Source organism: Sapajus apella, unplaced genomic scaffold (genome assembly GCF_009761245.1).
Source record: "Sapajus apella isolate SASKATOON/1434 unplaced genomic scaffold, GSC_monkey_1.0 scaffold89, whole genome shotgun sequence".
Classification (NCBI taxonomy): Eukaryota; Metazoa; Chordata; class Mammalia; order Primates; family Cebidae; genus Sapajus; species Sapajus apella.
The window spans coordinates 100,016-125,296 of record NW_022437029.1 but is presented as its reverse complement, the minus strand read 5'-3'; the positions used below and the strand labels follow the sequence as shown (position 1 = coordinate 125,296).

The 25,281-nt window shown below is 42.6% G+C and overlaps 1 protein-coding gene across 1 annotated transcript in view; it reads left to right on the top strand.

The window, feature by feature from the left end:
• STARD7 (StAR related lipid transfer domain containing 7) overlaps positions 1-14,192 on the top strand; it is a 24,585-nt gene extending 10,393 nt beyond the window's left edge. The window contains exons 2-8 of the mRNA XM_032255285.1: positions 3,485-3,693; positions 4,023-4,072; positions 5,695-5,805; positions 5,887-5,969; positions 6,896-6,995; positions 11,620-11,704; positions 12,858-14,192. Coding sequence (XP_032111176.1) covers positions 3,485-3,693; positions 4,023-4,072; positions 5,695-5,805; positions 5,887-5,969; positions 6,896-6,995; positions 11,620-11,704; positions 12,858-13,042 — 823 coding nt within the window. The 3' untranslated portion in view covers positions 13,043-14,192. The remainder of the gene's footprint in view (positions 1-3,484; positions 3,694-4,022; positions 4,073-5,694; positions 5,806-5,886; positions 5,970-6,895; positions 6,996-11,619; positions 11,705-12,857) is intronic.
• Positions 14,193-25,281: the final 11,089 nt, after the last annotated feature.

Below are 25,281 nucleotides of genomic sequence, written 5' to 3'. Positions count from 1 at the left end.
AAAAAAAAAAAAAAAAAAAAAAAAAAAAAAAGAAAGAAAAGAAAAAAGAAAACAGCAGACTGGGAATAGAAGGAAATTTCCTTCAGCTGATAAAAGGCATCTATAGGCCATGTGTGGTGGCTGATGCCTGTAATCCCAGCACTTTGGGCTGAGGTGGGTGGATCACAAGGTCAGGAGTTCAAGACCAACCTGGCCAATATGGTGAAACCCCATCTGTACTAAAAATACAAAAATTAGCTGGGCATGGTGGCGCGTGTCTATAGTCTCAGCTACTTGGGAGGCTGAGGCAGAAGAATCGCTTGAACCCAGGAGGTGGAGGTTGCAGTGAGACAAGATCATACCACTGTACTCCAGCCTGGGTGACAGAGGGAAAAAAAGGCATCTACAAAAAACATAGCTAACAGTGTAGTTAATGGTGAAAGACTGAATGCTTTTCCCCTAAGATCAGGAACAAGATGAGGATTCTGCTGTCACCTCTTCTGTTCAACATTGTACTGGCGATCACAACCAATAAAATTATGCAAGAGAAGTAAATGAAAGTCATTTAGATTGGAAAGGAAAAAATAAAGCTCTCTATTTGTAGCTGACATGATCTTACATATGGAAAATACTAAGGAATCCACAGAAAACTGTTAGAGCTGACAAATGAGTTCAGCAAGTTTGCGGGATATAAGATCAATCAGTACACAGAAGTCATATTTATTTATTTATTGTTTTTAATTCTTCAGACAAGGAAATAGGTTCTGTGACAGAAGTCATATTTATATACACTAGCAATGAGACCAATCTGAAAATAAAATAAAACAATCTTATTTACAGTAGCATCAAAAGGAATAAATACATAGGAATAAATCAAACAAAAGTGTATGACTAAAAGTGTGACACTACAACAAAACATCACTGGAAGAAATTTAAAAAGACAAATAAATGGAAAGACATGCTGTACTCATGGATTAGAACACTTAATATTGCTAAGATGGCAGTACCATGTAAGTGATCTACAAATTCATTGTTGTTCTTATCAAAATCCTAGGCAGTTTTGCAGAAATTGGCAAGCCAATTTTGATACTCATGTGGAAATGAAAGGAACTCAGAATAGCCAAAACAGTCTTGATAAAAGAGAACAAAGTTTGGAGGACTCATGGTGCCCAATTTCAAAACTTATTATTACAAAGCTACAGTAATGACACTGTGGTACTGGCATAAGGATAGACATTTAGATTGTTAGAATAAAATTGAGTCTAGAAATAAATCCTAAAATTTTTGGTCAATTTTCAACAATGGTGCCAGGATAATTCACTGGGGAAGGAAGCCTTTTCAACAAATGGCACTGGGTCACCTGGAGAAGCACATGCAAAAGAATGAGTTTGGACTCCTACCTCATTACCATACACAAACATTAACTCAAAATAAGGTAGAGACCTAATGTAAGCTAAAATTATAAAAAACTCTTAGAAGAAAATATAGGCAAAAGTTCTTGTGACTTTGGATTGGGCAATGGTTTCTTAGATATAACAGCAAAAACATAAGCAATCAAAGAAAAAATAAACTTCATCAGAATTAAAACTTCTGTGCATCAAAAGATACTATCAAGAATAGGATAAGCACATGAAAAGGTTAGGGAAATATCAATCAAGAACAATGAGATAACATTGCACACCCACTAAGATGGCTGAAGTTGAAAAGATGGACAATAATAAGTGGGGCACGTAGAACCAAGGATGTGGAGCATTTGGAATCCTCAAACATTGGTGATGTTAATATAAAATGGTATGATTGTTTGGAAAACAGTTGGCAGTTGCTTAAAAAGTTAAGTGACCCAGCAAATCTGCTCCTAGGAATCTACCCAAGAGAATTGAGAATGTATCTATATGAAGGTTTGTATACAAATGTCTACAGCAGTATTCTCTTTTTTTTTTTTTTTTTTTTTTTTTGAGACAGTTTCGCTCTTTTGCCCAAACTGGAGTGAAGTGGCACCATCTCAGCTCGTTGCATCCTCCGCCTCCCGGGCTCAAGCAATTCTCCTTCCTCAGTCTCCCAAGTAGCTAGAATTACAGGCTCCCGCCATCACACCTGGCTAATTTTTGTATTTTTAGTAGAGATGGGGTTTCGCCATGTCGGCCAGGCTGGTTACATATCATATGATGATACGTATCATATGATTCCATTTACTTGAAATGTCCAGAAGTGGAAACTCCATACAGACAGAAAGTAGATGAGTGGCTGCCTAGGGCTGGAGGGAGGCAGGAATGGGAAGTGAGTAATGATGGGTAGAGGTTTCTTTTGGGGGGTGATAAAAATGTTCTGGAATTAGATAGGGGTGATGGTTGTACAACCTTGTGAATACACTAACAAGTACTGATTTATACATTGTAAAAGAATGAATCTTCTGGTATGTGAATTTATCATGTAAAAACAAGGGGGAAAATATATTTACTTATAATAAGACAACCCAATAAGAAATGAACAAAAGATATCAATTGACATTTTAAAACCATAAACCTTCATAGTTAGCATTTGAGGGCTACTTATGTGCCAGATACTAAATACTTAACTTTTATTTTACTTTATTTATTTATTTTAGAGATGGAGTCTCACTCTGTTGCCCAGGGTGGAGAGCAATGGTGCAATCTCGGCTCACTGCAACCTCCGCCTCCTGGGTTCAAGTGATTCTCCTGCCTTAACCTCCCAAGTAGCTGGGATTACAGGCACCCACTGCCATGCCCAGCTAATTTTTGTATTTTTAGTAGAGATGGGATTTCACCATGAGTCCAGGCTGGTATCGAACTCCTGATCTCAGGTGATCTTCCCACCTTGACCTCCTGGGATTACAGGTATGAGCCACTGTGCCCAGCCTTTTATTTTTTAAGAGACAGTCTTACTCTGTGACCAGACTGGAGTACAGTGGCACAATTATCACTCACCACAGCCTCAAACTCCTGGGCTCAAGTGATCGTCCCACCTCAGCCTATAGCTGGGACTACAGGCACATGCCATTACACCTGGCTGATTTTTTAAATTTTTTCTTAGAGCCAAGGCCTCACTGTGTTTCCTGGGCTGGTCTCGAATCTGGCCTCAAGCAATCCTCCTGCCTCAGTCTCCCAAAGTGCTGGGACTACAGACTTGAGCTGCTTTGCCTGTCCATAAATATTAAGCACTTAACACTTCGTTTGTAATCTTTATACCCAGCCTCGAGATAGGCACTATTATTTCCTTTTTATAGATTTAGAAATAGGAACTGGTTAAATAATATTCTAGTTAATGAGCGTTGGACTAAGATTCAAACTCAGGAACTCAATTTTAATTCACTATACTGCGTCCTGTTTATATACTACATACTGTGGTTTACTGTATAACCTTCTTGCACAGGCCTCTTATTTTTTTAAGACTCTGTCTCTTAAAAAATAAAAGGTTGGGCGTGGTGGACCCTTCATTTCACAAGGCTGACTAACCACCTCACCATGGCTCTTTTTCTCCTTTCCAGATCCATTAATGAGATGAAGCGGTTGGAAGAAATGTCAAATATGTTTCAGAGCTCTGGAGTCCAGTGCCACACTCCAGAACCAAAAGCCCAAACAGAAGGGAATGAAGATTTGGAGGACAAAGAGCAACCTTGGGAAATGGTGATGGATAAGAAACACTTTAAGCTGTGGCGGCGCCCAATTACAGGCACCCACCTCTACCAGTACCGAGGTGAGCACAGGTGGCTGTCTTTTTTGTTCCATAATTGCTCACGTGCACGGGATTTTTGTTCCTCATACTTCTCTAAACTGTTCTGGTTGTTTCTCAGAAAATTTGGCATGGTTTTTTGTTGTTTTTCTTCTCCCAGATGACAAATGTTTCAGTGTCATCTTTGCTATAGATCATCTTTCTCTTTCTTTGTTGCTCTAATATGACTTCTACTTTCTGAACCTGACTTTAAGATCTCTTATTACTTCAGAACTAAAACATTGCTAAGTGATAGAAACAAGGTGAGTGACCGGAGTATGGCAAGCATCCCTTATTCTTTCTTGTCATTCTAGTTTTTGGAACCTATACAGATGTGACACCTCGGCAGTTCTTCAATGTTCAGGTGAGTTAATTTTTCTCTCCACATTTGGAGCTGCCTTCAATATCAATTGCTACTGTCTACATGAATAATTTCTCTGACTCAGATGACATTGGCTTCAATACATCCATCTACCTACCTGTCATCTCACATTGCATAGCATTTAGGTAAACATTTGACTTAGAATTTCTTTATCTGTCCCATGGTGGTGAGATCCATTTTACCCTCCCACAGGACTCTTGGGAAGATCAGATAGAGGAATGGATATGAATACTTTAATGTATTTTATGAGGCTTTCTTGTTTTTTTTCCAAAACAACTTGAGAGTAAGTTACATACGTCATAGCCCTTTATTCCTAAATTCTTCCAGTGTGTATTTCTTAAAACTAGCTATATTTTCTTAACTAACCATGATACCATTATTGAAATCAGTAAGTAACACTGATGCAGCACTTTCATGTAGTCTTCTGTTTGTATTCCGGTTTTATGATTTGACTCAGTAATGTTCTTTATAGCATTTTCCCTTTAGTACAGACATAGTCAGGATTATATTTAGTTGTTGCATCTCTTTAACCTCAAATCCAGAACATTTCCATAGTGAAAGCCCTCCCTGAGACCGGGTCCTGCTGTGTCACCCAGGCTGGAGTGCAGTGGTGTCATAATGGCTCACTGTAGCCTCTGCTTCCTGGACTCAGTGATCCTCCCACCTCAGCTTCCAGGCTTAGAGGCATGCGCCACCACACTTGGCTAATTAAAATTTTTTTCCCTTAGAGACAGGGTCTCCCTATGCCTCCTAGGCTGGTCTTGAACTCCTGGGCTCAAGTGATCCTCCTGCCTTGGCCTCCCAAAGTGCTGGGATTACAGATGTGAGCTACTATGTTGGCCAAGTATTTATTTCATGAAGATGAAGAGTATCTGTTCAAAGACTGCTTTCCTCCTTGTGGTGGAAGATGTTTAAAAAAATGAAACAGGGAGGTGGGATCACCCAGAGTTCTAGAAGAAAAATTTTTTCTTTCTGGATTTTTCATTTGTTTTGCCAGACTTCAATAACTAGTTCGTTATTGTTAATATGCGATATTGCTCTAATCACTCTAATATGCTCTAATCACTCTAATATCACTCAAATATGCAAATGCACTTTCCCCTGAGGCAGTAGATTTTGTTGATTTGTAATGAATTTTTATTGTTTTTATGTATATGGTATATCTGTCTTAATTTGAAATTCTTCAGTTACTAGTGATGCCAGAAATTTTAAAAAATATGCTACTTGCATTTTTGTGCGTGACATGTCTACTTAATACTTTTGGACTTTCGTTGTTTAAAACCTTTTAGAATTGTCTTATCCTTACATATTCATATGACTATATATTGTTTTTTCCCAGATGTGTCTATTAAAATGTATTCTGTTACACTTTTCCTTGGTTTGTCTTTTTAAGATGCACATTCAGTGTAATGACATTAGCCTGTACAAAGTGATGTTGAAAGAATCATCTGTAGTAAACAGTCACATCTCTCACATTTCAGCACTGTCTGTTAGGTCAGTTTACTATCTCCTTGTAATAAGGTTCTTGGGTCAGAGACCAGAGCATCCGGAAAGCCTTCTGCATTTTTGTTTGTGGGTCTTCATGGTCTTTTCTCTTTCTGCAGCTAGACACAGAGTATAGAAAAAAGTGGGATGCCCTGGTGATCAAGCTGGAGGTGATTGAGAGGGATGTGGTTAGTGGTTCTGAGGTTCTTCACTGGGTAACCCATTTTCCTGTGAGTATTTTTACTTCTGTTTTTGTCTCTCTCCAAGTTTGTGTGATACAGACCACTAATCCTGTCCCTCCATTTCTTTAGTATCCAATGTACTCGCGGGATTATGTTTATGTTCGGCGGTATAGTGTGGATCAGGAAAACAACATGATGGTGTTGGTGTCGCGGTATGTATGGCTGCCTGTGGCTCTTGCTTAGTCCTTTAGCTGTGCTCTTCATTCCTGCGTACCTGAGTTTGCATATTCTTAGTGCCCTGGTGAGTCTCCCACAGGCTTCTCTGCAGCCAGTGCCCTATCCATCCAGCTAGAAGATGAGGGGGCTCTGACCGTCTAGGAAGAATGGAGACATACAAGCTTTTAGCTAAAGTGTTTTTTTGAGTTCTTTAACGTTGGCAGTTAAAAGAAGTGCTGTTATTTTTGACCCACAGCATAGTGAGCCATAAATTACCAAAGGAACTCACTTCATTTTTAATTAATTAATTAATTAATTTTTTGTAGAGGCAGGGTTCCACAGTGTTGTCCAGGCTGTTCTTGGACTCCTGGCCTTAAGTTATCTTCCTGCCTTGGCCTCCCAGTGCTGGGATTGCAGGCATGAGCCACCACGTCTGGCCTTCATGTCATTTTTTTTTTTTTTTTGAGATGGAGTTTCACTCTTGTTGCCCTGGCTGGAGTGCAATGGTGTGATCTAAGCTCACCGCATCCTCTGCCTCCCGGGTTCAAGCGATTGTCCTGCCTCAGCCTCCCGAGTAGCTGGGATTCCAGGCATGTGCCACCATGCCCAGCTAATTTTGTATTTTTAGTAGAGACGGGGTTTCTCTATGTTGGTCAGGCTGGTCTTGAACTCCTGACCTCAGGTAATCCACCTGCCTTGGCCCCCCAAAGTGCTGGGATTACAGGCATGAGCCGCTGTGCCCAGCCCCTTCACTTGATTTTTAGAACTTAGTTTGTATTTATTCATCTTAGTGACTCCTCTGTTGGCGTGTATTTTAAAAAATCAGAGCCAGCCTTTTAGGCCTTCCCCTTAACTTAGCTCTCCTGTTGTTTTATATATAGACATTACTAAGAGTTTGCTTCTCCTTTCCTCTCCTTACCAGTGCTGTGGAGCATCCGAGTGTGCCAGAGTCTCCAGAATTTGTCAGGGTCAGATCATATGAATCCCAAATGGTTATCCGTCCACACAGGTCATTTGATGAGGTGAGTTTTACCTCATCTGAGAGATGATATCCCAAGGCTATGGAATTTTCTCAAGGGATGTCTTTTATCTGAACTAGGGAGGAGGGGGTATGACCCAGGAACAGTTCTCCGGAGAGGCTGATGCTGCTGGTCTGGGAACCATATTTTGGGAACTCCGGTGTACGTGATGTACCTGGAAGATCCCCAAGGACAAGGTAGTGGCAATCCATTGGTTCCCTTTTGTTTGAGAGACAGTTATAAGAAAGAATCATAGCCACTGATGTGTTAGCCTGTGTCAGCATCATTCTTTAGGAACTACAGTGAGTGCTTTCTGTCAGCATTTCACCACAGTGGGTAGAGCACTGGAAACCTTTCTGGATTTCTGCTTCCTTGTTGGAGAAATGGGAGGGTTGGAGTCATGCTCTCTGCCTTCTTTAAAATTCTATGACCTTTCTTTGAAAAGAATATTTATTTCAGCTTAGTGGGGTGTTTTGTTTTTTTTTTCAGTCTTGTAAAACTAAATCTCCATTGAGAGTATACATATTGATGCCAGGGGCTGTTGGTTTTAGTTCTATTTCACCTTATAATAGCTTTGTTTCTCCCTGTTGCTTCTGTTTGATTTAGAGCTTTATGGACTGTGTTCTTTAGTGTAGTTTTCTTATTCTCATCAAGTTTTATTTACACCACTTGAAGTAAGACTTGAGCCAGTGGTTCACTTCAGCCAATGTAGCATGTTTTTTTTTTTTTTTTTTTAACTGGGGGATCTCTGTGTTTACTTCTGTGCTATTTTTATAGCAGTACTTTTTAGGCCACAGATTGCTACCTATTAGTAGAAAACAAAACTAATTTGGGGGATTATGGTTAGCTTTTAAAAAAAAAAAAAAAAAGGAAAGAAAAGGAATAAATAGAGCAGAATAGAAACTACCTGAGTGTAAGAGTATTTCATGAAACTTTGGTTACATAAATACATTTAAGTGTGTGTATGAGAGTGAGAGAGAACTAGGTTGCAATATGAAAAGGATCATTTACAATGGATTGTGGTTAAAATGTTTGAAAGCCCTAGCTTTAGAGGATAGAGGGAGATAAGGCTGTGGCTAGTTACCTTTAGGAAGGGGAGGTCAGGCTGGGAATGGTGTAGGAGGGAGACTTTTGCCTCACATCCTTTATGTTGTTTTTAAATTCTGAACCATGTCCATATGTTGCCTATTTGAAAAAAAAGTGACTTGAGTTCTAGGATTGCTGCCTTAAGAAACCATGACCATGAAACAGCGAAGGGCATAGTTTAGCACTTAGCAGAGTGGGTTTCATCTGGTAAATATTTTTTTTAGCTGTGTTGGGAGAATAAGATTTATCAGTGTAATTTTTTTTGTTGTTGGGGGGGACTGAGTCTTACTCTGTCGCTCAGGCTGGAGTGCAGTGGCATGATCTCAGCCCATCGAAACCTCCACCTCCCAGGTTTAAGCAATTCTCTGCCTCTGCCTCCTGAGTAGCAAGGATTACAGGTATCTGCCATGCCTGGCTAATTTTTTTTTTTGTATTTTTAGTAGAGATGGGGTTTCACCATCTTGGCCAGGCTGGTCTTGAACTCCTGACCTAGTGATCCACCTGCCTCGGCCTTCCAAAGTGCTGGGATTACAGGCGTGAGCCACCGTGCCGGCCTATAAATCTAATTTTAAAAAATTATTTTTGTGGCAAACTCTTACGAAAAAGGTAGGACTTGATTTGGTCCTTGTAAAAAAAAAAAAGAAAAAAGACTGGATAGGAAAGCAGGACACTGGGGTTAGAAGACATGATTCAAGCAAAGACAAACAGAGGAATGAGCCATGTATGCACCCAGAGACTCACATGCTAAGGAAGGTGGAGGTTAGGGAGAAGTAATAAGTTGCATTGACTGTGTATAGAGGGTACTCGAAAACAATGCAGATGAGTTTGGATTTGCCAAATGGGAAGTAGATCTTTGAGCCAAGGTAGAGGGTTTTTATCATGGAAAATTTGAAATATATACAAAAGATACAGAAGTAGAAGAGTTTAATGAACTCTATGTATCTGTCCCCAGCTATAGTTATCAACTCACTGTTTTGGGAAAGACCAAAATTGTTCTATCCATAGCCTTTCTCATTTCCTTTCCCACTCCCCTGATTATTTTGAAGCAAATTCTAGCTTTACTATAGGAGAACCCATTTCTTCTATTATATATTTCAGTATTTGTTTCAAATAAGGATTTTGGTTTTTTTTGGAAATAGGGTCTTACACTGTTCCCAGGCTAGTGTGCAGGGGCGCAATCACAACTCACTGCAGCCTCGACTTCCTGGGCTAATGTGATCCTACTGGCTCAGCCTCCCGAGTAGCTGGGACTATAGGTGTGTGCCACCATACTCAGCTAATTTTTTGTATTTTTTGTAGAGATAGGGTCTCACCATGCTGCCCAGGCTGATTTTGAACTCCTGGGCCCAGGCAGTTCTCCCACCTCAGCCTCCCAAAGTGCTAGGATTACAGGTGTGAGCCACCATGCCCAGCCCAAATAAGAAATTTTTAAAACAGCTCTGGGCTGGGCAACATGGAGAGACTCTGTCTCTACAAAAAATAAAAATAAAAATTAGCTGGGCATGGTGACAGGTGCCTGTAGTCCCAGATATTTGGGAAGCTGAGGTTGGGAGAATCACTTGATCCCAGGAGGTCAAGGCTGCAGTAAGCCATGTTTGTGCCACTGCATGCCAGCCTGGGCGACAGTGTGAGACCCTTCTCAAAAAAAAAAAGAAAAAACAAAACAAAACAGGCGCAGGCACAGTGGCTCACGCCTGTAATCCCAGCACTTTGGGAGGCCAAGACGGGCAGATCACTTGAAGTCAGGATTTTGAGACCAGCCTGGCCAACATGGTGAAACCCCATCTCTACTAAAAATACAAAAATTATCCAGGCATGGTGGCATGTGCCTGTAATTCCAGCTACTTGGAAGGCCGAGGCAGGAGAATGGCTTGAACCCGGGAGGCAGAGGTTGCAATGTGCCAACATCGTTCCACTGCACCCCAGTGTAGGTGACAGAGCGAGACTCATCTCAAGAAAAAAAGAGAAACTCACAGACTTAAACGTACTTAGTTTTTAAATTTGTTATCCTTACTGATGCTCAAATTGATCCTAGTTTTAGCGATTGGGAACCTTGTTGGCTTAGGGCCCTTTGACATGAACCTAGAAGCTATCTTGCTTTCTGGTGTTACAAGATGTTGTAGGTTCATCTTGTATATTTTTAGTTTTAAACCTGGAAATTAGCATTTCTTCAGGGAGTCCTAGTTCCTTTTATTGGAAAATGGTATTTAAATACCAGAATTTGGCTGCTAATGGTACTCATAGCTACAAGGTTTATCGTTTGTAGGCCTTTTCAGAAAATAGAACCAAGTAGTACATTTTTCTTGTATGTTTATTTTTAAGATAAAACAAATCTTAAGTATATACTAATACTTTTCATTCAAATTTAGGATTATGGAGTTTTTGTTTCTATCTTGTATCTTTTATATTTCCCTGTACTGTAGAACTAAATTCCCAGGAACCCTAACACAACTAACTACTCATTTGTTGAAATACACAGCCTCAGAATAACAATATAATGTGATCACCAGTAATATGAAGAATAAAAATTTGTGTGTCTTTTTGTCTTCAGGATATGCATACTGTGTACGAAATATAGATATATTTTTTTTTTTAGACAGAGTCTCGCTCTGTTGCCCAGGCTGGAGTGCAGTAGTACGATCTTGGCTCACTGCAACCTCCACCTCCCAGGTTCAAGCAGCCTCAGCCTCCCAAGTAGCTGGGAATACAGATGCGTGCCACCATGCCTGGCTAATTTTTGTATTTTTAGTAGAGACGGGATTTCACCATGTTAGCCAAGCTTGTCTGGAACTCCTGACCTCAGTGATCTGCCTGCCTTGGCCTCCCAAAGTGCTGGGATTACAGGCGTGAGCCACCGTACCCAGCCACCACCCAAAGCTTTTTTTGTGAGATGGAGTCTATTGCTCAGACTCTAGTGCAGTGGCTTGATCTTGGCTCACTGCAACCTCTGCCTCCCGGTTCAAGCAGTTCTCATGCCTTAGCCTCCAGAGTAGCTGGAACTATAGGTGTGTGTCACCACGGCTGGCTAATTTTTATATTTGGTAGAGATGGAGTTTTGTCATGTTGGCCAGGCTTGTCTTAAACTCCTGACCTCAAGTGATCCACCTGCCTCGGCCTCCTAAAGTACTGGGATTACAGACGGGAGCCACCATGCCCACTTCACACCTAAAGTTTTTATTGGGAGCTGGTTACTTAGTGCCGTCTGCTTAGCACATACCAGAATTCAAGACCCCCAAAAGCAAAGCCTGTGTTCAGGATAAATCACATTGTTTGCATAGCCTAGGTACAGGGAGCCAGCCTTATCAGCTAACTGTTGACTGGGAGCATTCTGGGAGCCAAGTTGGCCAAGGGTCAACATTGTAAGCAGGCCTTTCTATAGATAGTAGTGTCTCAGGCCTTTGGTGTTAACTCTTTTCTGCACAAGGTAAAAGAAATGACACTCCCTGCTCCAGAATCAGATTATAGTTATTCTATGATATTGGATATGGAGGTTGTGGTGAGTGATTCAGGGATCTTCATTTTTGTTGTTTTTCTTTTCCAGAATGGCTTTGACTACTTACTGACATACAGTGACAATCCCCAAACAGTGTTTCCTCGCTACTGTGTTAGTTGGATGGTTTCCAGTGGTAAGTAAGGGCAAGTATACAGGGCCTGTGTTAAGCATTTTAGTTTCTCTATCTTCTTAACAGCAGCAAGATTAGTACTTGTCTCACTGGAGTCCTATTGGGGAAATTAAACGTCTCTTCTGGTTCTTTTTTTTTTTTTTTTTTTTCTTGAGATGGAGTCTCACTCTCTTGCCTAGGTTTGAGTGGAAATGGTGTGATCTCAGGTCACTGCAACCTCTGCTTCCCAGGTTCAAGCGATTCTCCTGCCGCAGGCTCTTGAGTAGCTGGGATTATAGGCACCCACCACCATGCCTGGCTAATTTTTGTATTTTTAGTAGAGACGAGGTTTCACCATGTTGGCCATGCTTGTCTTGAGCTCCTGAACTCAAGTGATCCACCTGCCTCAACCTCCCAAAGTGCTGGGATTATAGGCATGAGCCACCGTGCCCAACCCTTTTCTGGTTCATTCTTGAATTACTATGATGATACCAAAGACTCCAGGTGGAGATTGAAGGGATGAGAATTATAGGGTCCCAGAAAGGAACTTGTACCCGGAGGAGAGCTTTAAAAACATTGGCTTCAATGCCTTAAATATGAACTGTGTAGATTAACATATTTAAATTTTCTTCTTCAATAGTTGAAGGCCATAAGATGGAAAATATGGCGATCATAGGGCAGTCACCTGGGGAAAGGAGCACTTGTCTTAACAAAGGATATACATCATGGCTATAACTGCAGCTTTCCCTTCCACCTTCTTGTCTGAGAAAGCATACTTGTGATTTTCTTTTTTGTGGTTCTCTATAGGCAGCTTCTTACATGCTTCAGGGGAGAACAGAGAGATTAGGTGTTTCTGTTTGACATTTGTCTAAATAAAATTGGCAGGTATTTTAGCCGTGCCACTGATAAATGATATTTAGATTAAAAGATCCTTTTGGGACTTAAGTGGCCTGATTAGTACCTCCTTTCAAAGAAGGAACAAAGATCATGGGTTGTTTTTACAACGCATGCTTTGGGAACACATTCTGGGAGGCAGCTGTTATTCACAGGCTATCAGTCAGGCTATGATCTTTATAAGGAAGAGCTAGTTCCCTACCATCAAAGAAATGGGGTCTTCTAATTTTGAGCCTACTGTTGGTTTATATGTCAGCTTAACCTGATTCCTGTCTCCCGACAGGCATGCCAGATTTCCTGGAGAAGCTGCACATGGCCACTCTGAAAGCCAAGAATATGGAGATTAAAGTAAAGGACTACATCTCGGCTAAGCCTCTGGAAATGAGTAGTGAAGCCAAGGCCACCAGCCAGTCCTCTGAGCGAAAGAACGAGGGCAGTTGTGGCCCTGCTCGGATTGAGTATGCCTGACAGGCTTTGGGATAAGAAGGGACAGGCGTTCTGGCCCTGTCTCAGTCATTTATCACTGCTACAGAACGGGGACATGCCACATGTATTAGAAGGCATCTGCTCTAACTTCCAGTGTAAGAAGATAATTCAGTAACTGATGTCCCATTTTATTCAGAGCCCTGTTGCTCTTACCAGAAGAGAAGAAGGCTACATTTGTGGGAGTGTTGTCATATTCTCAGGCCAACTATTTTGAAATTCGGTATCTCACTGAGCGAATCTGGAACAAACCTCTCACCTCAGGCCAGAAGGGGATGACCTCCATTTGCTTCTCTGAGTAGTTTCCTCTGTTGACATTCCAAATCCCATCAATTGTGCAGCACTTTGGATTTCCTTCAGTTCTACAGGTCCACCTGAAAAGTGTAGTTGGCCCGTAAAGTCTCTCAGATGAGGGGCTACTGGGAGTACTCTTGGTAACAATCTTGATGTCAATGGGTGTGAATGATACTTGGCTGTGTTAAGTGCCTTGTCTGCACCTTGCTTTTATCTCTAGGGACATGAAGTTGTTATGAATTTTTTTTTAAGTAGAGTTGAAGTCTCCTTATGTTTCCCAGGCTGGTCTTGAACTCCTGCCTTGGACTCCCAAAGTGCTGGAATTATAGGTGTCAGCCACCATGCCTGGCCAGTGACATGAAATTTGTACCAAGAAATTTCCCTCCTTGCTGGCACAATACCACCCATTGATTCACCTTATCCAAAGCAGTTTCCTTTGAATCAGCCAGTTCTTCTATATTCATTGGATCATTTCCTCCTTCCTAACCATCCCTATTTACCAAGAGCACTGGGAGACTAATCATTTTAGATAGTAGCTTTTTGATGCTCAAAACATCGCCTTTAAACTTAGTTTAAAAAATTTTTAATTTTATGTCAAAATAAAGGAGTTGAGGAGTTGAGTGGGATTCTACCTTAGTCCCATTGTATAGAAAGGGTCACCATTTTGATGCAGACATTATTTTTCATTTCAGGTTTGACTTGTTCTTTTCAGAATGCTAAAGGTGGAGGAATGGGGGCTGGGCCACTCCCTTGGAGCTCTCAGATCTGTAGACAAGCTGTGTAAATGCATAGATGTAATCTTGCTGCAAATACTAATATAGCAGCGATGTGGTTTATGTTACCGTCATGTTCCTCTAAAAAGTTTTTCTGACTCTTTTCAGAGCCAGAATAGGATAGATTTCACAATCAGATGCTGTCCGTTATGCCCAGCTGGTTTTGCTTATGGTCATGCCACAGTTTGTTAGGAGAATAAGTAAGGATCAAGTTTTAAATCCTCCCTCCCTCCCTCTCTTCTGGAGTCTTGATGGCCAGAGGTTTTTGTTTGTTTGTTTGTTTTTTTTGGTCTGCTTGCTACTGTTTTGTGGTGTTGAAAAGTGATTTAGCCGGGCACAGTGGTGTGTGCCTGTAGTCCCAGCTACTTGGGAGGCTGAGGTGGGAGGATTGCTTGAGCCCAGGAGCTCTAGGCTGTAGTGCGCTATGCCAATCGGGTGTCTGCACTAAGTTCGGCATCAATATGGTGACCTCCTGGGAGCAGGGGACCACCAGGTTTCCTAAGGAGGGGTGAACCGGCCCAGGCCGGAAATGGAGCAGGTCAAAACTCACGTGCTGATCAGTAGTGGGATCGCGCCTGTGACTATCCACTGCACTCCAGCCTGGGGGACATAGCGAGACCCCCATCTCTTAAATAAAGAAAAGTGATTTAAACTTGAGACTAACTTAAACCCTTCCTTGACCTTATTGTTGCCTGTTCATTTTTGTGCCAAGGAAGTAGCTGCCCCAGTGTATGTCTTGCCTTCTCAGAGTCATTGTTGGAAGAGCAGAGAGATGCATTGAGCAGTCCCAGCGGCGTTTCATTCATTGCTTCTCTCTTCTCCCCAGCACCTGACAGAAGCCAGGGAAGAGTCCCTGGGTTATGTCCAAACTTAGCACCTGTGATTGTTGGGGTGTGGATGGATGTGTGCATGAGACAGAGAGAGAGTATGTGTGTGTGTGTGCATGCATGTGCTCACACATGCACAGGTACAAAAGAGTTATGGTTGCTCCATGTTCTGACAGAAATTTGATTCTGCACTTGAGGTCTGCCTGTACAGTTACTCATGTCATTGTAATGATTTCACTCCTAACTGTGACATTTTTATCAAATGTGTGAATAAATACATCAAGATTGATACAAAAAAACTTTGTCTTTGGAAAAACGGTGGTGGAAAAATCTTGCATATTGGGCTTATCATTTCTTTCTTATCACAAAGTTGAAAAGCATTTTTACTCAGAGTTGGGAGGTGAAAGTGGCAGGCCTTGTTCATTCTTGGTAGATAGTGGCCGCCACACAGCTTGCCTAGACTATGAGCCCTTTCCAGATGACCTGCTTGGGAACTGAAAATAAACTACCAATATTCACTTCCCTAGCTTGACATACTGATATCCTCTGCCTTTAAAGAAGGATGACTTTGGAGGGAGCAGTGCTAGAGCTTAGCATTCGGTAGAAATCAGGAGGGATGTAAGCGGGCCTATGGTCTAGGGTTGAGGAGAGGGCCAAGACAGCACCCTTGGTGGAGGGGGGGTTCTGCTAGCATGCTCTGAGCATAATGAATTAAGTGTAATTTTGCCTAGGGGAAGCATTAGGTGAACACAAAAGCACATCCAGTTGAACTGAGCTGCGTAGGAACACACAAGGCACAGGTCCCTTTGTGGTGTACCACCTCCCATCTGATTCCAGAGAACCATGCGCCTCATCTCATGGTTGCAAGCTGCAGCCCTTCCATTGGCCATCAGGGCTCTGTGCCTCATACTCCCCTCTTTATTCTCCTTTTTCCTTTCAGCCTCATTTGTATTTTTTCTAATCTTTTTTTTTTTCTTTTTTGAAATGGAGTCTCACTCTTACCCAGGCTGGCGTCCTGTGATGAGACCTTGGCTCACTGCAACCTCTGCCTCCTGAGTTCAAGCAGTTCTCCTGCCTCAGCCTCTCGATTAGCTGGGACTACAGGTGCATACCACCAAGCCTGGCTGATTTTTGTATTTTTAGTAGAGATGGGATTCCACCATGTTAGTCAGGCTGGTCTCAAACTCCTGATTTCAAAGTGATCTGCCTGCCTGAGCTTCCCGAAGTGTTGGGATTACAGGCATGAGCCACTGAGCTGCTTTTTTTCCTATCTTTTCTCTCGCTTTGTCTTATCTTTTGTTCTCTTCCTCTTCACATAGGGTGGTGGTATGGGAGCTGAGTGGGCGGTCCAGTGAGTTTTTCCCTGCAAGCTGCAGGTCAAGGGAGACTGCTTTATATATTTCTTAACCATTGACATGTTTGAAACTGCTACCTTTTTATGTGTCACAAAGATTTTTAGTGTTGCACACCTAAACCCGTTTTTCTATAGGCCTTACAGTTTTTGTTGTGTTGTTTTGTGTAGACACATGTGAGAGAGCAGCACGGAGTGTTCTTTGAACAGGAGAACCATACAATAGGAATGTAGTGATGCCTTAATAGCCAGCGTGGGCTTAGCCATCACATAATTCACAGCATGGTGACCAGTGTTAGTATGAGTTTTTATTTTTAAAAGTCTATATATATATATATATATTGAAAAGTTAAAAGAGTAAGAAACTACATTGCATACCCTTTTCTTTGCTGGTATTTAGTATCTGCTGTGTGTGCTTTCCCTTTCTATATACACAGTGTCATGACCATTTGAAAGTAGGATGCAAACATGGTATTTCACCCCTAAACAGTTGAGCATTCTTTTTATACTACAGATGTTCTGTGTAGCCACAATATCATTAGTACACAAGATAAGTAACAATGCCACAGTATCTAATAATGCAGTTCATATTAAAATTTCCAAAATGATTTTTATAGCCTCCCCAACCCAAGATATAATTAAGTATCATGGTGGCATTTGTCTCTTTGGCCACTTTTCATCTAGAACAGTCTGCCTTTCATAACTTCACCTGCGCTTCATATAGTAGAATGTAGAGCAGTGGTCTTCAAGTTTGGCTGCACTTGGGAAGCTTATGCAAACTCCCAAAGCCTGACCCCATCACAGACCATTAAAACCTCTAGGATGAGCTATGGTACTTGTGCAAGGGTTAAATGCTGAATGTGATCAAAGGGAGACAAAATAGGCTAGAGAGGCAACAGTCTCCCTAAATCCACATACCGCTAATGTAAGTCTTGTCATATTGTTGGCTTATGCTGAGTTTGGGATTAGCCAATAACAGCCACCATTACTGAGCATCTACTGTGCCAGGCACCATGCTTCAAGCCTTAATCTAATCCTATAGCCCTGTGAGTATGTAGTTGCCTCATCTATAAAATGAGGAGACAGCATTAGAGGTTAAGTAATTTTCCTGCCCAGGGTCACACAGGAAGTGACAGCCAGGATGCAGACCTAGCTCTAACATCTCCAAAGACAGCTGGCAGTGTGGCTTAACACTTAGGTTTTTAAACATTTTAAAATTTTCTCCCTAAAACTTACATTAGTGTTTATAAATACAATGCTAGATTCTTTCCCCTGGGGGTGGTTGACTTGTTGGGAAGCTTGGATCATAGGCTTGCCTTTTTTTTTTTTTTTTTTTTTTTTTTTTTGACATAGCCCTGCGAAGACCTTGAGAAAGTGTGCCCCTATGGGCTTGCTTTTTTTAAAAAAATGTTTTTTGAGATAGTCTCGCTGGTGCCCAGGCTAGAGTGCAGTGGTCCATCAGAGCTCACTGCAACTTTGAACTCCTGGGCTTCAGTGAACTCCCACTTCAGCCTCCCGAGTAGCTGGAACCACAGGCATGCACCACCATTCCCATGTAACTTTTTAAGTGATCCTCCTGTGTGGATCTCCTAAAGTATTGGAATTACAGATTAAGCCACTGTGCCTGGCCTAGGCTTGCTTGCTTGCTTGATTTTTGTTTTTTGAGAGAGTCTCGTTCTGTTGCCCAGGCTGGATAGCAATGGCATGGTCACAGCTTACTGCAGCCTTGAACTCCCTGGGCTCAGGCGATCCTCCCATCTCTGCTGGGACTGCAGGTGCAATCCATCACACCTGAAAATTTTTTGTATAGGTGGCTTTCACCATGTTGCCCAGGCTGGTCTCAAAACTGGCCTCAAGCGATCTTCCCGCCTTGGCCTCCCAAAACACTGGAATTACAGTTATGAGCTGGAAAACTTCAGAATGTACACCACACCCAGTACCACACTGTGTAACATGAAGGGATGCTGGTGGGGACATCTTGAAATAACGTTTTCTAAAGATATTTAATTTCAAAGTAACCAGTCTCTGATCCTAGCATGATAAGACGAAAATATAAATATTTTTCTCAAAGTGAAAATAGTCATAAAATCTGAGAACTATGATTTCCAATGAATAAACTTGAAAGCCTCTTAAAAATCAGGCAATAACGTGTAAACGAAAGTGATCTTAATGCAAATTGTACTATCCCTACAAGCCTCAGTGGGTACTTGATAGAGCGTCATTCAAATAGAGCCCTCAGGCTGTCCACTGTCACAGCTGCTTTAATAACCTCAGGGTTGATTGTGGCCCACAAATATACTTTAAAACTTTTTTTTTTTTTTTTTTAGGCGGAGTTCTGTGGCTATTTGCCAGGCTGGAGTGCAGTGGCGCGATCTCAGCTCACTGCAGCTGCCTCCTGGGTTCAAGCAATTCTCCTGCCTTAGCCTCTGGAGTAGCTGGGACTGCAGGCGTGTGCCACCACACACACCCAGCTAATTTTTGTATTTTTTTATCTTTATTATTTATTTTTTTTAAAAGCCCAGGCCCCTCCGCGCGTGCACACGGAAGATGTGCAGGCCACGTAATTTTTGTATTTTTTAGTAGAGACGGGGTTTCACCATGTTGGCCAGTTGGTCTCAATCTCTTGACCTCGTGATCCGCCTTGGCCTCCCAAAGTGCTGGGATTACAGGCGTGAGCCACCATGTCCGACCACTTTAAAACATTTTTAAACAGATAAATTATAAATGACGTAACTTTATTACCCACTATTTTTTTCCCTTTTTTGAGACAGAGTCTCGCTCTGTTGCCTAGGCTGGAATGCAGTGGCATGATCACTGCTCACTGCATCCCCTGCATCCCAGGTTCAAGCAGTTCTCTGCCTCAGCCTCATGAGTAGCTAGGATTACAGGTGCCTGCCATCACGCCTGGCTAATTTTTGTATTTTTAGTAGAGACTGGGTTTCACCATCTTGGCCAGGCTGGTCTTGAACTCCTGACCTCGTGATCCACCCTCCTTGGCCTCCCAAAGTGCTGGAATTACAGCCCACTTTTAAAGAGCCTGACCATACCTTAAAAGGTAGACTGTTTGAAAGTAGTAATATGTGGGCCAGGCGCAGTGGCTCATGCCTGTAATCCCAGCACTTTAGGAGGCCAAGGCAGGCGGATCACCTGAGGTCAGGAGTTCAAGACCAGCCGGGCCAACATGGCGAAACCCTGTCTCTACTAAAAATACAAAAATTAGCTGGGCATGGCGTTGTATGCCAGTAGTCCCTAGCTACTTAGGAGGCTGAGGAGGAGAATCGCCTGAACCCAGGAGGCGGAAGTTACAGTAGGCCAAGATTGCACCATTGTACTCCATCCAGCCTGAGCAATAAGAGCAAAACTCCATCTCAAAAAAAAAAAAAAAAAAAAAGCAAGTAGTTATATGTAGATATTTTTACAGTAAATACATTTTGTCATATCTTAAAATTCTGCTGTGTATGAGAGTTTAGGATTATGTTCAGCCTCCAGGTATAGAGACTATCGTGGCTGAAACAAATTTACCCTTGATTCTTGTGAATGTAGCCAGTTCAGGGCTGGTATGATAGCTCTGCAGTCCTCCTGCTCCCAGGCTCCTGTCTTCGCCATACAGCCTCCAGCCAAGGTGGAATTACAGTTCCATCAGAGGCTGAGGGTGGGACCCAAGCAACCTTCAGTTTTTTTAAAGTTTTAAAGTTTCCAGGGATACTAATGTGCGGTGAAGTGGTTCAAAATAAGAACTCTGTAGCTAGAGTCAAAGGCTGTGTGACTTTGAACAAGTTACTGAACCTTTCCCCTTATCTGTAAAAGGGAAATGAGTACCTACTTTGTAAGGTTATTGTGAAGATTACATAATATACGTAACGTACCTAGACTGGTGCCTGAGACACAGCATTCAATACATTTTCACTGTCTTCTTTTCTCCTGATTACCTTTCTGGAAATTATAGTTTGTCAATACCCTTCCTAAAATGCGGACCCCAGGGCTAGATCCCTTTCTGTTCCCTGGAAGGTAGGCATCCCCAGGGGAGGGACTGTGTCTGTGTTCCCAGTGCCCCAGCGGGACCTGCTCCACCTCTAGTCATCAAGTCTGTTCCACTAGTGGGAGGGAACAAGGGGAGAAGAGGATGGCCTCTGCCTTTGAAGATACTTCCCGTTTCTACCTACAGCCCAATGGCCACACTTTCAAAGAACACCATGTGCTGGGAAATAGAGTCTATATTTTAAGCAGTATCTGTCCAGTTAAAATTGAGAGGTAATTTGCTGGGGAAGAAAGGGAGAATGGAAATGGAGGACACTGGGAGTCTTTGCCAAATTATAGGTGAAAATAACTTTAAGTGGATCACTTCAAAGGACCAAATGTTTCAGTTAAAAAGGGAAAAATCACCAGTAGATGTTTTAGAACTTTCAGTAGATAGTTTAGAACTCAGTAGATGTAGAATTTATTTGGCATCAACATCAAGCCAATTGGTCTGTAATTCATCCCCTTTTTGAAAACCTTAATGACCTTTGTCCATCTCCAATCAGCAGTGCCTCTTCCCTCAGGACTTTAGACAGCTTATTGAGGACCCTCTGAAGAAATCTCCTTGGCCTCAGTGTCTGGAATAGGACTCTCAGGCATGCACTTTTATTTTTGCTTCATTTCTAGATCCAGTTTCTGTCCCTGCCCTTGTTTATGTGTTTTGTTTTCTTTTCCACCTCATATCTTTCTACTTTCTAAAAATCTTGTGTCTGATATTTTGTTGGCTAATTTGCTTCTCTCTTGGAACACAAGTGTTGTCTATGTTAACACAAGTATCCAGCACACTTCCTATCCCCACGTGCAAGTCATTGTAGCTGCCTGGGCAGCTATAATCTAGTTCTACATCTGGAGGTCAGGATTCATTTGGAAAGTTGAGCTGATGGGAGAGGAAGAAAGTACTATTTTGGTATTCAATTTCCTTTTTTTCTGATGTGTTCAATCTTCCCCTTCCATCAGAAGATACAGAAGTGGGCTGGGTGCGGTGCTCACGCCTGTAATCCCAGCACTCTGGGAGGCTAAGGCAGGTGGATCACCTGAGGTCAAGAGTTCAAAACAAGCCTGGCCAACATGGTGAAAACCTGTCTCTACCAAAAATACAAAAATTAGCTGGGCTTGGTAATGCGCACCTGTAGTCCCAGCTACTGGGGAGGCTGAGGCAGGAGAATCACTTAAACCCTCGAGGCGGAGGTTGCAGTGAGCCAAGATCATACCACTGCACTCCAGTCTGGGCAACAGAGTGAGACTCCATCTCAAAAAAAAAAAAAAGACACAGAAGTGGGAAACTATGTGGGGACAGGTTTGGGTGTTCCCAGGTGACTCCAGAGTGGTCAGCTGTGTGTATTCCTGCAGCCCAGGAGCAGCACCTCAGTTCTGTCGGCTAAGAAACTCTACCATGTCAGAGACAAGAGTTAGCTGAACTCAGTGAGTCTAACCAAGCTCCCAAGAGAAAGACACATTTAGCGTTCCAAGAAATACATGCCAGCAGGATGAGTCAGGCCTTGCTAGCCTGACCAGGATCATCTCCACTGTAAGCAAAACACATGGGAAGCCCAATCACAGGGTTTTAAGGTGATCATGCAGGCAGGTGGACATTTGCTTGGCTATATTTGTCCTACTACCACCTTCTGAGCTTGTCAGTGAGCTCCTGGGCAGCGAGGTTTGTTTTTTTTTTTGAGATGGAGTTTTGCTCTGTCGCCTAGGCTGGAGTGCAATGACTTGATCTTGGCTTACTGCAATTTCTGCCTCCCAAGTTCAAGCAATTCTCCTGTCTCAGCCTCCTGAGTAGCTGGGATTACATGCACATACCACCATGCCCAGCTGATTTTTATATTTTTCGTAGAGACAGGGTTTCACCATGTTGGTCAGGCCCGTCTTGAACTCCTGACCTCAGGTGATCTGCCTGCCTCCACCTCCCAAAGTGCTGGGTTTACAGGCATGAACTATTGTGTCAGTCTTTTTTTTTTTTTTTTTTTTTTTTTTTTCTTAAAATGGTCTCTGCCTTTGGAGGCTTGGGACTGTTCAGGCTGTGTGTATATTTTCAGTTTGCATTTCCCTAGACAGGATTGAACCCAATATTTTAACAAAATGTAGTTTAATGTTGGAAGGCACTTCAGAGGGCCTCAGGTACAGATCTTTCATTTATAAATGATGCTCAGAGCTCAGCATTTGTTCCAAGTCACACAGCTCTTCCCTGGTCTAGAAACTTGGTCTTCTGGGATCCAATGCATTTTCCATTTCACTATGTAATTTCTTGGTGAAGTTTTTGGAGAAATCTTTAGAATTCATAATATGCGTGCTCAAAAGCCTTAAAAACCACTCCCAACTACCTGGACAAGGAGTGTATTAGTTTGGTCATAATCAGTTTCCATAACAAAGTACCAGAAACTGAGTGGCTTAAACAACAGAAATTTATTGTCTCACATTTTTGGAGGCTGGAAGTCCAAGGGCAAGGTGTGAGCAGGGCTGGCCCCTTCTGAGGGCGGTGAGAAAGAATGTTCTCGGACTCTTCCAGCTTCTCCTGGTTGCTGGTGTGTGAGCTGCATCACCCCAGTCCCTGCCTTCGTGTTCCCTGCGTGCACACCTTGTCCACATTTCCTTTTAATAAGGACTCCAGTCATACTGCAGTAGGGACCACACTACTTCATTATGACTTGATCTTAACTATATCTGTAATGCCCTATCTCCAAATAGGGTCACATTCTGAGATACTGGGGATTAGACCTTCAACAAAGGAATTTTAGATGGATACAATTCAATCCAGAACAACGGGAGATCTGCAGAGAACTCAATTGAAGAGATGAATTTTCAAAATCAATGTCCGGAGGCTGCTGTCCCAGTGGAGTCCAGAAAGACTTCCCAGCCTGGCCAGGGCCACCTGTCCTGCAGCTTCTGTGTTGAGCAACAGGGGGCAGGGCTGTGCCACCCACTGGTAATCTTGTCAGCCTTCCTGTGACTGCTGGATTTTACAGCTCCTGACAACTGACAGTTTGGCGTGGTTCTATACGGGCACCACTATCCCCTCAGAGCCTTGACTTGCATCAAGTCCTATGAATGAAAGAGACGAAGTGGGCCAGACGACCACAGCCTGTGTGGGTGTGTACAGTAGTGCACGGGTGGAAAGAGGAGGCCAAGGCTTTGTCCCTTTGGACGACTGGGAGAGTCATAGGCTCCAGGCAGTGACTAGGAATGTGTTTGCTGGGGAGACAGATGGACAGATGGAGATAACTAGGCAGCAGCTTGGATAAGCTGTCTCCTTCCTCATCGCCCTCCTGCTCCTGGAGGCCAGTCCAGTGTTCAGTCTAGGAAGGTGGGTTGGTTACTCCTGAATGAGCTGGGACTGTCAGGCCATTAGGAGGACCCAGCTGTCTGATGTTCCAATGCTCCTGTTCTCGTTTCTGCACTTCTTATGACAACTCATGATTGTTTCCTGTATTTCTGTGCCTAGGAAAGAAGGCATGATGGGATGATAATCAGCAAGGACTTACTGAGGGCCCACTGTGTGCCTTAGAACTTCCAAAGGAATTATGAAGCAGCTGGGGAGATGACACTTGCCTAGACAGAATTACACAGCCCAGCATCGAGAACCAGCAGAGTCTCAGCCCTGTGCAGCAAGGACAGAGCAGAACTGAGTACCGTGACTCTGTTCCTGAGACCAACTGTCTCAAACATAGTCACACCAGTGGACTGCTGGTTCATCACCCAGAATGTTCTGTATTCACCTTTGGATCTTGCCTCCATATTCTTTTGTTCATACAGTATGAATTAAGAGACTAAAAGGTAATACAATTATGCATTTCTTTTCTTTTTTTGAGATGGAGTCTCACTCTATTGCCCAGGCCGGAGTGCAGTGGCACAATCTCGGCTCACTGCAACCCTTGTCCACCCAGTTCAAGCGATTCTCATGCCTCAGCCTTCCCAGTAGCTGGGACTATAGGTGCATGCCATCATGCCCAGCTAATTTTTGTATTTTTAGTAGAGACGGGGTTTCACCATGTTGGCCAGGCTGTTCTTGAACTCCTGACCTCAGATCCACCTGCCTCGGCCTCCCAAAGCGCTGGGATTATAGGCATGAGCTACCACGCCCGGTCTCACTTATGCATTTCTTTTACACATAAAAATATAAAGAAAAATTACATATCACTGGCAAAAAGGTCCAAAAAAAAAAAAAAAAAAGAAAAGAAAAAAAGAGAAGATTTTTTTTTCTTTTTTAATAAAGAAATATAATTGGGCCTTGTGTAGTGGCTCACGCCTGTAATCCAAGCACTTTGGAGGCCAAGGTGGGCAGATCACCTGAGGTCGGGAGTTCAAGACCAGCCTGACCAACATGGTGAAACCCTGTCTTTTTTAAAAAAAAAAAAAAAAAAAGGAAATATGATTTTAAAAAAGAAAAATTACGTAATCTGTACAACCTAGAGCATCAGTGATTTTTTTTCCTCCACTTACATTTGTATATAACATTTTTTCTGGCTGGGGATGGTGGCTCATGCCTGTAATCCCAGCACTTTGGGAGGCTGAGGTGGGTGGATCACCTGAGGTCGGGAGTTTGAGACCAGCCTGGCCAACTTGGTGAAAAACTGTCTCTACTAAAAATACAAAAATGAGCCAGGTGTGGTGGCACTTGTCTGTAATCCCAGCTACTTGGGAGGCTGAGGCATGAACATTGCTTGAACTTGGAGAGGCAGAGACTGCAGTGAGCCGAGATCACACCACTGCTGTCCAGCCTGGGCAACAGAGTGAGACTCTATCTCAGAAAAAACAAGAAACAAACAAACAAATTTTTCTTTTTCATTTCGGTTTTATCCAAGTATTTGTGTGCATAGTTTGAAAAGTCGTGGCCGGGCACTATGGCTTATGCTTGTAATTGCAGCACTTTGGAAGGCTGAGGCAAGTAGATCACTTAAGGTCAGGAGTTTGAGACCAGCCTGGCTAACACAGTGAAACTCGTCTCTACTAAGAATACAA